Raw genomic sequence first — 13829 nt, 5'->3', positions numbered from 1 at the left:
GCGGAGGCGGAGGAATTGGGAATATGGGATGGCATTTTTGCAAGAGATAGGGTATGAAGTGGTGTAATCCAGGTAGCTGTGGGAGTTGGTGGGTTTGTAGAAGATGTCAGTGTCAAGTCGGTCGTCACTGATGGAGATGGAGAGGTCCAGGAAGGGGAGTGAGGTGTCAGAGATGGTCCAGGTAAATTTAAGGTCAGGGTGGAATGTGTTGGTGAAGTTGATGAACTGCTCAACCTCCTCGCGGGAGCACGAGGTGGCGCCAATGCAGTCATCAATGTAGCGGAGGAAGAGGTGGGGAGTGGTGCCGGTGGTCCTCACCCTTAACAATTTCTCCTTTGAATCCTCCCACTTCCTCCAGACCAAAGGGGTAGCCATGGGCACACGTATGGGCCCCAGCTATGCCTGTCTCTTTGTTGGCCACGCTGATTGCTGCTGTAGGACGGCCAACTGTTCACTCTTACCAGTTGGGGCGTACACATTAATCAGTCTCAGGGGAGCGTTTCTATGCATGATGTCAGCGACGAGGAGGTGCCCGTCCACTACCTCCTTAACCTCGGAGATGGTGAAGTTGCCTCCTCGCAAAAGGTACCCAGGCCAGAGGCACAGCTATCGTTGCCCCCCGACCAAACTGACGGTCCATGGGCCCACGAGCTCAACCATCTCCTGTAGCTGCTGAAGTGTGGTATCCCACACTCCTGCAGAAACAGGACCTCCACCCAGGCAGAGCATTGTAGATTTCCAACACCCTCTGGGTGAGAAAGGTTTTCCTCAAATCCCTCTAAATCTCCGGCTCTTCACCTTAAAATTATGTCCATTTTTATTGACCTTTCACCTAGAGAGGACAAGTGCTTCTTATCCACCCTATCAAAACCCCTCATAATCTTACACACCTCAATCAGGTTCCCTCTCCACCTTCTCTGCTTTAAAGAAAACAAACTGAGCTTATTCAGCCTCTCTCCATAGGTAAATGCCTCCATCCTAGGCTCCATTCCAGATCTTTGATCTCTCCTGAACTTAGCCATGGTAATACACTCCTCTCTTTTTCAGTAGATTATACGTTCCAGAACCAGTCCAGCTACTTGAGAGAATTTCCAGTATGGCACTCCCTAATGCCGGTACTGACAGCCACTCCCTGATGTTAGGATAAAACGCGATAGCATTGTATAAATTTAAGCAGGGAATTTACAGCTCTACATAAATTTACAGCTTCATGTTGAAATAAAGTATAACAAAACTGACATTTCAGTAACCATGTACCTTTTGTTAATGGGATAGAAATTCAGCATCTAAGGATTCTGATAAAAGTGAAAGAATGATGAACAATAAACAATGGTAATTGTCCTCTAATTGGTAAAACACAGTTGGTTCACTCTCCTAGCAATGGTAACAGTTTGGATGGGGGTGGAATCGGGTGGGTTAGAGATGGGGCAGCCATTGAAAACATCGATGATAGGAATTTTACTTCCAGACTTGAGCTGTCATGTTGTCCCAGTTCAAAGCAGCTGAATCAATTTGCTCAGCTTTATTTCTGTGGTACTCATTACAGGTCCCTTGACATTTTCTTGAATAATTTTCCTTCTGCCCGTCCTGCTCTGACATGCAAACATAGGGAATAGATGAGCAGGCTGAACTGGTTACTCCACTACATTTGTCTCACATCATAATGTTTGTCATCATTACTCAACATTTTTCTCTCACCAAACTCACTTTTACATTCACCCCTCCCCCATAATCAGCTGACAGAGTCAATAAAAACAGAGAAATGTTCAGGGCTGATGAAGAAAACATGTATTTTTAGCCAGTCACAGAAATATTGTGACTACAACTGCAGGTCAAAGGTGGGAGTTCTGCTTTGTGTACCTCCTGACTCCCCAGTTGTTCACCATCTTCAAGGCACAATTCAGGGCACTGATGGAGTTATAGAGTCATAGAGATGTACAGCATGGAAACAGACCCTTCAGTCCAACCTGTCCATGCCGACCAGATATCCCAACCCAATCTAGTCCCACCTGCCAGCTCCCGGCCCATATCCCTCCAAACCCTTCCTATTCATATACCCATCCAAATGCCTCTTAAATGTTGCAATTGTACAAGCCTCCACCACATCCTCTGGCAGCTCATTCCATACACGTACCACCCTCTGCCTGAAAATGTTGCCCCTTAGGTCTCTTTTATATCTTTCTCCTCTCACCCTAAACCTGTGTCCTCTAGTTCTGGACTCCCCAACCCCAGGGAAAAGATTTTGTCTATTTATCCTATCCATGCCCCTCTCCATTTGACTGGATAAGCGCAATTCCAACAATACTCAAGAAGTTTTACACCTTTCAGTACAAAGTCGCCCACTTGATCAGCACATCATCCATTACTCTCTGATCTCCAAGCAGATGAAAGATATCGGAGGTATGCAGGAATGTAGAGTTGAGGTTAAAATCAAATCAGCCATGATTTTATTGAAAGGCCAAATGTCCTACTCTTATTTCTTGTTCATATGTTTATTAATGGGACACAGTTGCTGCAGTGTGTGCTATTGACAAGATGCACTGCAGTAACTCTCCAAACCTTCCTTGACAGCCTCTTCTAAACTCATCACCATCTTTCACGGGCAGTTAGAGAAGGATAATAATACTGACCCTGGCAGTGGTGCATACATTTCATTAACAAGTAAAGAAACAAAACAGTTGTCTGACCTCCTAGATTTTGAGCTTAAGTAGGATGTGAATACATGGTCTTCTGTCTTAAAGTATACTAACCACATTTTACAATATGGAGAGGGGAGGGTGTTCATCTATACTAAAAGGTATGGATCTTTGCTGGTTATCAATAGGACATTCAGTGTCAGAGGTGCAGCCTGTGTTTACTATGGCTGTCTGGAGAGAGACCAAACAAAGTGACTCTGTGTTTAAGAATGGAACACTACACTGGAGCCAGCAGGACTCATCTGAATCAGGAACTGAGAGGCAGTGACAACCTCTTGTGTTGTTCTATCACAGGTGACAATATCTATCCAGCCTGCCTTCCTGCTGAGGATGACAACTTTGGTACAGGCACCATTTGCAGCACTGCTGGCTGGGGACGCTTATCTGAGGGTAAGTCCTGCAGCTAAAAAGGCATTGCACTGGAATTTGGCTTAATTAATGCATGCCAGGAGTTTCTCAGGTGGGGTCTGTTAAATCAGCATCCTAAAGAATCTGGCTCCAGCAGCAAAGTACCTATGTTACTTCAGGGGAAAACTTCCAGTTGCTTTCAAAACATGACGATGTTGTTGCAACTGTACAAGGTATGACTGAGACTGCACCTGGAGTTTTTTAGATGAGATTCCCTACAGTGGAAACAGGCCCTTCAGCCCAACCAGTCCACACTGACCCTCCGAAGAGTAACCCACCCAGACCCACTTCCCTCTGACTAATGCACCCAGCACCATGGACAATTTAGCATGGCCAATTCACCTGACCTACACATCTTTGGACTGTGGGAGGAAACCCACACAGACACAGGGAGAATGTAAAAATCCACACAGACAGTTGCCCAAGGCTGGAATCGAACCTGGGTCTCTGGTGCTGTGAGGCAGCAGTGCTAACCACTGAGCCACTGTGCCACTTGATCCCCTATTTGAGGAAAGATGTAATGGCATTGGAAGCAGTTCAGAGGAGACTGATCCCAGACATGAGGCGTTTGTCGTATGAAGAGAGATTGAACAGTTTAGGCCTGTAGTCTCTGGAATTTAGAAGAATGAGGGGAAATCAAATTGAGGTATTCAAGATGATAAAAGGTGAGGATAAAATAAACGTGAAGCCAATGCTTCCTCCTGTGAGACATTCTAGGATGAGAGTTCATAATGTTAGGACAAGGGGTAGCAAATTTAAAACAGAGTTGAGGAGAAACTACCTCTTCCAAAGGGTTGTGAATCTATGGAATTTGCTACCCCAAAGTGCAGTGGATACTGGGTCAGTGAGTAAATTTAAGGAGGAATTAGATAGATTTTTAATAGGTAATCGGTGAAGGGATATAGAGAGAAGGCAGGAAAATGGGAATGAGGAGCATATCTGAAGAAGGGCTTATGCCCGAACGTCGATTCTCCTGTTCCTTGGATGCTGCCTGACCTGCTGTGCTTTTCCAGCAACACATTTTCAGCTATGAGGAGCATATCAACCATGATCGAATGGCGAAGCAGACTTAATGGGCCAAATGGCCTAATTCTGCTCCTATATCTTATGAATTATGAACATATGACCAATGACGTCATGACAGGACCCAGAAACTCTCAATGTGATAGTTTGTCAATTAATTCAGTTAATTGCATGAGTTGGAATAGCAAGCTGAATGGTGATCATGAAATTATTGGATTATCAAATAAAAGAAAACTGGTTCACTAATATATTTCATAGAGGAAATCTATGATTTTGCTGCAAGGTAGTTGACTTTTGCTGCCCTTTGAAGTGGTCAAGCAAGTGAAGAAGATAGCTCCCTCATACCTTCTCAAGGGTGATTAGGGATGGAAAATAAATGCTCATTTTTCCCATTATGCCTGAGATGTCCTCAGAACAGGAACGATTACGTATTTAGCTGGAGACACTAAGGATTAGAACAGCATGAGCAAGTTCTTGAGGCACAAACAGTTATATATTCAGCTAGAGACATTTAGCTTTAGAACTACACAGCTTATTAAACAAAAATCTGTCATTATGCCTTCCAAGCAGATTCCCTATGCTAGTCCAAATGTACACGGTAGTCTCAAATCAACAAACTACACAATGCAATTTTCAATACAATGTCCAAGTCATATCAACAAATAAATAAAAGGGGCCCAGGACTTCCCAAGATCTCAAACTCTAAAGAAGCTGGTGCAGGATGTATTCTTTCAGACATGTTGTGGGGCATTTTTACCTCATTTCTTTCTAAAACTTTAGTTGAAACTTAACCAGTGTTTTACATTCAATGTTGTCTTGTCCAACCTGATAGAATTGAGATGTCAGTGGGTGAACCTAGTGGACCATGGCTTGTGTAATTTGGTATTGTTGATCATTTTTCTGTTACCTTCAAGGTGGAAGATTACCAAACACTTTACAAGAGGTTGAGCTTCCCATTATTGATTTTGGGACTTGTTTAAAGGTGATGCAGTCAGTGATCAAACGATTCAAAGGAGAAACACTCGTGTGCGCTGGGTTCCCTGATGGAAGGCAGGATGCATGCCAGGTAAGATAAACAGTAAGCAATGGTCTTAACATTCTGCAGCACCTTCCACTGCAGGATGTCTCAAAGCACTTAATATCTCCAAACAAATCCTTTTAAACTGCCATTGAGGTCATAAACATGGCATTTGCTTTGCACAGCTCAAGATTCCAAAAACAGCAACAACCTAAGTGACCAGATATTTTTTTTAAATTAAATTGGTTGAGGAATAAATGTTGGTTCAGGCCCTGGGGAAACCTCCCATGCTCCTCTGCCATGAGTTTCTTTTTACATCCACCTGGAAGGACAGATAAGTCTGAGTTTAATGTCTCATTAAAGATGCTAAAGGGGATTGACAAAGTAGATGGAGAAAGAACAATCCCCCTTGTGGGGAAATCTAGAATGAAGGGGTCATGATTTTAGGCTCAGGGCTGGCAGATTTACAACTGAGTGGAGGATGAATTACTTTTCTGAAAGTGCAGTGAATTTATGGGATTCATGACCACAGAGTGGAGTGGATACAGGGACACTGAGTAAGTTTAAGGAGGAGATAGACAGATTTCTAATTAGCAATGGGATCAATAGAAGCAGGCCAGAAAGTGGAATTGCGCCCAAACTGAGATCAGCCATGATTGTAGTAAATGTAGAGCAGACTCAAGGGGCTGAATTGCCTACTCTTGCTCCTAGATTAGATTACTTACAGTGTGGAAACAGGCCCTTCGGCCCAACAAGTCCACACCGACCCGCCGAAGCGTAACCAACCCAGACCCATACTCCTACATTTACCCCTTCACCTAACACTACGGGCAATTTAGCATGGCCAATTCACCTAACCTGCACATTTTTGGATTGTGGGAGGAAACCGGAGCACCCGGAGGAAATCCACGCAGACACGGGGAGAATGTGCAATCCTAGTTCTTATAATCTTACATTCATGTGAGAGATGACAGCATCAATACTGTTGTGTTGGTCTGTATTGTTGGTCTGGATTCATAAAGCAATTCTGGAGTAGTTCTTTAATCAATAATTTCTCACTCAGACATGAGACAACACTACCTATGGAGTCATTACTCAATTCCATAATAACCTCACTGCCACTCATATGGCTCAAACAATAATCTGAACTCCATAGTATGGGTTTTATGCTCAGATGCTGGCTTAAATTTGGGGTAATATGGAAAATCCACCAAGCAGCCTGTGCACGATATATCCACTTACTCTACTCTACCATCAACATAACTGTCCAAGAGCCAGAGATGGTGATGGGCAGCCTGCCAGTGGTCCAATTGAGACACTTGTGTGGACATTGTAAGGGCCTCATGGTGCTGCCAACACGCCTTTTCCAGTAATAGAGGAGGTCCACATTAGATGGCTAACCTGACAGTTTTCTGCATGTGCTAGTGGTAAGCAAGAGCATACCACTAATTGCTGAATGCCCTCCTGTTGTTCTGATATTCCTATGGAACTGTGTTCCATGAAGTGCTGAACTGTAACATATTTATTCTTTAATTTCAATCCTAAAACCTAAGGTAGTTACCTGGAGTGTTGTTTCTGGTTGAGAATACAGATTGGAACACTTGACTCCTCTGTGAAATAGCAGAATGTACAAATAATTGTTCCAGTTGAAAACTATTCTGATTCACTACAGCCCTTTACAGAGGCAAACTTGCTGTCCTTACCCACTCTGGCCTGTACGTAATTCCAGATGCATAGCAATGTGATTGACCATTAACCAATCTTTAAAGTAGCCTAGCAAACTCTCAGTTGCATTCAAGAAGGCAGCTCGTTACCATCTTCTCAAAAAGAATTCAGGGTGAGGACATAGATAATTTAAGTGAGTGGATAAAGGTCTGGCAGACGGATTACAATGTTAATAAATTGAAGTCATCCATTTGGTAGGAATAACAGTAAGAAGGACTTGAGAAAGGGTGTACTGGACTAGGGGTGGTACAGAGGAGGATCACGGACTAGACTAGAGGGGGTACAGAGTGTACTGGACTAGAGGGGGTACAGAGGTTGATCCTGGAGTTGAAGGGGTTGGCTTATGAGGAGAGTCAGAGTAGACAGAGATCATATTCACTGGACTTTAGAAGAATGAGTGGGGATCTTATAGAAACATGTAAAATTATGAAGGAATAGATAAGATAGGTTCCATGACCAATGAAACTAGGACAAGGCGGCATAGTCTCAAAATGGGGGAAGGGTGGAAATTTAGGACTGAATTGAGAAGGAACTTCTTCACCCAGAGGTTTGTGAATCTATGGAATTCCCTGCCTAGTGAAGTGGTCGAGCTTCTTCAGTAAATGTTTTTAAAGCTAAGATATGGATCATTTTTTGAACAGTAAAGGAATTAAGGGTTATGGTGAGAGGATAGGTAAGTAGAGCTGAGGCCACAGTAAGATCAGCCATGATTTTGTTGAATGGCAGAGCAGGCTCGAAGGGCCAGATGGCTTACCCCTGCTCCCATTTCTTATGATCTTATGAATGCTGGTCTGACCAGCAATGCTCATATCCCATGAATGAATAAAAGAGGAAGGAAAATTCTAAACGTCGCCTGCCTTTTCTCCTCACATTGATTCTCAAAACCTCTTTACAAGAAAGAAAAGAAATGGTTTCCATTTCTATAGTTCCTTAAGATATTCAAGAATGCTTGACAACCTATATGTAGCGTCACCGCTGCAGTGGTAAATTGCAGTCAATTTGCACAATTTGCCAACCTGATGATCACTGTACAATATGTTTTTGTGATGTAGGTTGTGTGATCTGTCTCTTTTCTTTCTGGAGGGCGATTCAGGAGGTCCCCTGATGTGTCAGGGTGCAGGAGGTGCCTGGACTGTGGCTGGAGTGACGTCATGGGGGATGGGCTGTGGTCGCAGCTGGAAGGACAACAGCAGCAAATCACCAAATAAAAGAGGGACGCCAGGGGTCTTCACTAAAGTCAAGGCTTTGAAATCATGGATTCAGCAAAACCTGTACAATGGTACAGAAATATACTTTCTATTCCATCACTGCATCACTTCAATTGAAATTGGACCCATTTTCTATAGAAGGATACGGGGAATGGACAGGGTAGTGGGATCAGACTTGTAGAGCTTGCACCATCAAATGTTTTGAGTCTAGTGACCCTTTCTCAGAAACGTTGACTCTGTACTCTCTCCACAGATGTTGCCAGACTTGCTGAACTTCTCCAGCAATTTCTGTTTTGTTTGTTTCATATCCCTGGCACCTGCAGTCTTATGTTTTATTTTAATGGATGAGTGATTTCAGCTTGGAGCAGATTTGATAACTTCCAGATGCCCCCAAAGTACTTTACAGCCAAGGTAGTAACTTTGAAGGGCATGTGGGAAAACACTAGGCTCGTCTGAACAGATCAGTGTTGCAAATAGCCAGACATTTTAGCAGTCTAGCTTGTGGGCTAGATGGTGGTTCAAGATATCACGGACGACTTCCCTGTTCTTCTTTGAAGGGTGCCCTGGGATCTTTCCTCACCAGATTAGGAGTGCTAACAAGCAAACCTTGTTTGATAGCAATTGAAGAGTGTGGTGCTGGAAAAGCACAGCCGGTCAGGCAGCATCCAAGGAGCAGGAGAGTCGACGTTTCGAGCATAAGCTCTTCATCAGGAATGGGTGAGGGAGGGGGGGGGCAGGGGTGAGGGTGGCAAGGTGGCTGAGAGATAAATGGGAGGGGAGGTTGGGGGTGTGTCTGGGGGAAAGGTAGCTGGGAATGGCATAGGTAGATGAAGGCAGGGCGTGATGGTTGGAGAGGAAGTTGGAGCGGATAGGCACGAAGGAAGATTGTCAGATATGACAGTACAAGAGGTCAGTGCTAAGTTCGAAGGTGCACGCCCACCTCCCATTTATCTCAGCCCCCTTGGGCCACCCCCATTCATGATGAAGAGCTTATGCTCAAAACGTTGACTCTCCTACTCCTCAGAAGCTGCCTGACCTACTGTGCTCTTCGACTCTGATCTCCAGCATCTGCAGTCCTCACTTTCTCCATGTTTGATAGCAGTCCAGATGGGCAGAGTTTCTTCTCTAAGAAAGAATATTGAATAGTTTGGATTATTTTAATCAAATCCAAAAATTTCATAGAATTCCCACAGTGAGGAAAGAGGCCATTTGGTCCATCAAGTCTACACTGACCCTCTGAAGAGCATCCCACCCAGCCCCTCACATTTACTGTAGCTAATCCACCTAACCTTTTTTACACTGGACACTAAGTGTAGCTTAGCATAGCCAATCCAACTAATCCAAACATCTTTGTAACATAGGAAGAAATTGGACCACCCGGTAGAAACCCATTCAGACACGGGGAGAACATGCAAACTCCATAAAGACAATCACCCAAGGGTGGAATTGAACCTGGGTCATTGGTATTGTAAGGCAGCAGTGCTAACCACTGAGCTACCATACGATTTGTTCGTGTTCTCCAATCCCCTTACAATAAGGGCTACAGCTGGAATATTGTGAACAGTTTTGGGTCCCTTACCTATGAAAAGATATACTGGTCTTAGAGATAGTGCAGAGATATGAGCCAAGGAGGGACTTTCCTATGAGGAGATGTTGGGTAGGTTGGGCCTGTACTCGTTGGAATATAGAATGATGAGAGGTGACCTTACTGAAACAGATTCTTAGAAGACTTCACCGGGTAGATGTGGAAAGATGGTTTCCTTAGTGGGAGAGTACAGGACCAGAGAGCATAATCTCAGAATAAGAGATCACCCATTTAAGAGAGAGATGAGAAGGAACTTATTCTCTCAAAGGGTTGTGAATCCATGGAATTCTTTACCACAGAGGGCTGTAGAGGCTGGGACATTAAGTATATTCAAGGCTGAGATAAACAGGCTTTTAATCAGTAAGGGGATTGGGGTTATGGAGAAGAAGCAAAAATGGAGTTGAGGATTATCAGATTAGCCATGGATGGTGGAGCAGACTTGATGGGCAAAATGGCCAACTTCTGCTCCTGTGTTTTATGATCTGCACTGTACCTATTTATACCTCCCCTTAGACTCATCCTATGTTTCTCTAATTGTCCCATGTCACCTGCTTCTGTGTTCCACTATCATCCCTTTTCTCATTTCATTTCTCCTGCCTTCCACTGGTCACAGATCTCCCCTTGGTTCTTTCCAGCTGTTTCATTCTTTACCCTGAAAATCTCTCTTCCCACAGATGCTGCCTGAGCTGTGAAGAGTGTGTAACGTTTTCTGGCTTATTGTAATGAGACTCATGCCAATATCAGCCATTCTTTCAACTAAGATCATGTCACACAGGAGAATTAATATATCTATGTTTTCTTGCAGGTTTAAAAGAACAGAGCAGATCCATTTTAACTGGTATGTGAAGGCATTAGTTTGCTAATAAAGATAAAACAAAATTCCTTCTACAAACTTCTCCACATCGATATCTTTCTCTAACGTCCTTTAAGACAATTCTTAAAATCTATTTCTTTAATCATGTTTTAGGCCATTTGATCTAATATTACCTTATGTAGCTTTGTGTCAAATATTGTTAAATGCTACTCCCATGAAGTCCCTTTGGATGCTTTGCTCCCACCAGAGCAAATAACTCCCTTAATCACCTCGATGAGATCACCTCTTAATCTTCTACACTTAGATACATTGGAAATAAGTGCAGGAGTAGACTATTCACCTTCTCAATTCTGTTCCACCATTCAATGCAGTCACAGCAGATATTCTACCACAACTCCACTTTCCTGCCCATTCCCCACTCGAAAGACTATAAACCTCGTCTATGCAATCTGTCCTCACAATGTTCTTATGTTGAATCCAGTTCATCCAGAATGGTGCCCTGTGAGCTGTAAAACATTGCATAATCACAGGTTTCTACATGTAATCCCAAACATAGTTACAATTGTATTTGAAAACTGGTGTAAGAGTGAATGCATGCAGAGTCAATGGAAGCCTTAGAATTCATCCATTACTTTTGGTCCATTCTGCAGAAACTCTTTAGAATAACCTCGTGGTGTGATATTCAATTTATCTGGCAACAGAACAGTGAAAGCCTCTCTTACATAGGATTCGACTGAATATGAAGTCAGAATTCCAAGCCAGATTGATAGTCTCCAGTCACGATAGTGCTAACTAGAGTGGGTTCTAACCCCTGGACCTCTAAAACAGAGGCAGGAATTCCAGCTCAGAGATAAAGGGACAGCCTAAGACCAGTAACCCTGAGAGTTCATCCCTTGAGCTGGTTTGAAGAAGGCAATTAAACAAAAAAATGCTTTTCGAAAAGTGCATCACTTAATTTATTTTTGAAGTGTACTCATTGTTTTAATATGGGAAACAATTTGCTCTCAGTAAGTTTCACAGCAACAATGTGGCCAGGATGCTGGTTGAGGGGTGAATGTTGGTCCAGGACACTGGCATTTCTCCTCTCTTTGGAATAAGCATCATGGCTTCAGTTTAGCATCTCATCTGTGCTGTTAGTTTGAATTATAGGATTAGGTTTCTGGACTGGAAGCCACGATCTTCTGACTCAGAAGGTGACTGCATTGTCCACTGAGACATAGTTGAAATCAACAAGCTGTGAGTAAGTTAGTTATTGATAATGGCCTTGTGTTTCTTGCAGAGGCAACAACCTGTATGGTTAGTGATGGGACATTAGTTGCAGTAGAAGGTCATCTAGATTAACTGGAAAATCCACATCAATACTGTGAAAACAAAAAGGAAGTATCTGATCTCTCGAGTTCCCAATCTGCTCAGAAATTGCAGCATCTGAACCAACCACATCTTAGAAAAGGCAGCAGAAAAGCCCAAAATTCCAAACTCACCAAAATCTCCAAACAACTAATTCATCAAGGAATCCTGCCTTTGTGTGTCATTCCAGGTTGACAAGTGAGCCAAAATATTAGATAACACACTATTAATTACTTCTATCTTTTCACTATGTAACTACATTTTATATGAATGCATGTAAACCGGTTGTGGTGTTATCCTGGGTGCAGAGATAGTCTTATGGTGGAGATGGAACATGGAGGTGAGGAGAAGAACACATGACAAAAGGTATCTAAGGATTATGTAGTATGGGCATGGATGGATGCGTGATGGTTTATTTGGCCAATTCAGAGTCTTGTTAGAATTAGTAGGTTCTGCAAAGATAAGTCATGCCTGTTCAGTAGTGTTTGCATCACAAAAAATAGAACACACAATTTTTATGGGAATAATAGACATGTCTGTCTGTATGAACCTGAGGAGTGAGGTTAGTGCCAGTAATAACAAGTAGAATCAAAGGGCCTATTAAACTCCACCTTGGGATTCCAGCAAGGGGGTCAAACCTAGGGAATGTTTTGGGACAAAAATTACAAGCCCACTGAGGAGAATATGATAATTTAAAACACTTTAAATGAATTTACCTTGCATGGAGCAAGGCCAAGGTTAAAAGCATATGAAAGAAAAGCAAGAGCATAGTATAAGAACATAAGACATCAGAAATAGGAGCAAGAGTTGAGCCTGTTCCACCATTCAATAAGATCATGGCTGATCTTTTCATGGACTCAGCTTCATTTACCTGCCTGCTCACCACAATTCTTAATTCATTTACTATTCAAAAATCTATCGATCTTTGCCTTAAAAATATTCAATGACAAAGACATTGATGCTGCTGTTGGCTACACTGACACGGTCAGTCATTTTGCAGTTGTGTATGTAACCACCCAGGATGAACTCTAACACATGGGGCAACGAAGCAACCGACATAATGAATATGTACTATTGCTTACTTGTATAATAAAATGTTTCACATGTAATGGGACAAGATCCAAATTTTTGTGTGCCATTGGTAATCCTAAGCAAATGCATAAACCTTTCGAACAGGTTCTGTGACAGGTATCAGTTTGCAATATTACAAAACCAATACCGCTTTTCATGCAAAGTTGCATTTTGGTTTCAGCACAGTTTTTAAAAACGTTATTCGCAGGATTATGGAGTCAATCTTTTTCTTAAGATCTTATAATATTATAACATGCCAGACCAACATTTGTTGTCCATTGCTAATTCCCATTTGAGGAGATGGTGAGTCTTCTTGAACTGCTATAGTTGAACCACACGATGTTAGAGAGGAAGTTCCAGAGTTTTGACCTAGTGATCGTGAAGAAAAGGCGAATGTAATACCATATTGGGTTGATTTGTGACTTGGAGGAGAACTTGCAGGTGATCGTGTATCTTCTTGCTCTAATTTACCTTTACTTCCATAGATATTTGTCTGCAATGAAACAAGTAACCCAACATTCATACAAATGTACATGCTGACTAACCTTCATCGTAGAACAGTGCTCAGTTAGATAAGAGGAGAATTTATATAGATTGCTAAAATTACAGCAGATTTGTTCAGTAAGACTAACTGAAGCAATACTATTGGAGTCCCACATTGCACAAAGGAAGATGGTTGTAGTTACAGAGTCATAGAGATGTACAGCATGGAAACAGACCCTTCGGTCCAACCTGTCCACGCCGACCAGATATCCCAACCCAATCTAGTCCCACCTGCCAGCACCCGGCCCATATCCCTCCAAACCCTTCCTATTCATATACCCATCCAAATGCCTCTTAAATGTTGCAATTGTACCAGCCTCCACCACATCCTCTGGAAGCTCATTCCATACACGTACGACCCTCTGCATGAAAAAGTTGCCCCTTAGGTCTC

At 42.7% G+C, this 13829-nt stretch overlaps 1 protein-coding gene across 1 annotated transcript in view; it reads left to right on the top strand.

The window, feature by feature from the left end:
- LOC122557717 (ovochymase-2-like) overlaps positions 1-12932 on the top strand; it is a 42392-nt gene extending 29460 nt beyond the window's left edge. The window contains exons 5-9 of the mRNA XM_043705622.1: positions 2991-3086; positions 5042-5193; positions 7954-8149; positions 10469-10501; positions 11757-12932. Of these exons, the coding sequence (XP_043561557.1) occupies positions 2991-3086; positions 5042-5193; positions 7954-8149; positions 10469-10501; positions 11757-11818 (539 nt within the window). The 3' untranslated portion in view covers positions 11819-12932. The remainder of the gene's footprint in view (positions 1-2990; positions 3087-5041; positions 5194-7953; positions 8150-10468; positions 10502-11756) is intronic.
- The last annotated feature ends 897 nt before the right edge of the window (positions 12933-13829 follow it).

Source organism: Chiloscyllium plagiosum, chromosome 16 (assembly GCF_004010195.1).
Source record: "Chiloscyllium plagiosum isolate BGI_BamShark_2017 chromosome 16, ASM401019v2, whole genome shotgun sequence".
Lineage (NCBI taxonomy): Eukaryota > Metazoa > Chordata > Chondrichthyes > Orectolobiformes > Hemiscylliidae > Chiloscyllium > Chiloscyllium plagiosum.
Note: the sequence above shows the minus strand (reverse complement) of the source record. Positions and strands in the feature narration are given on the sequence as shown.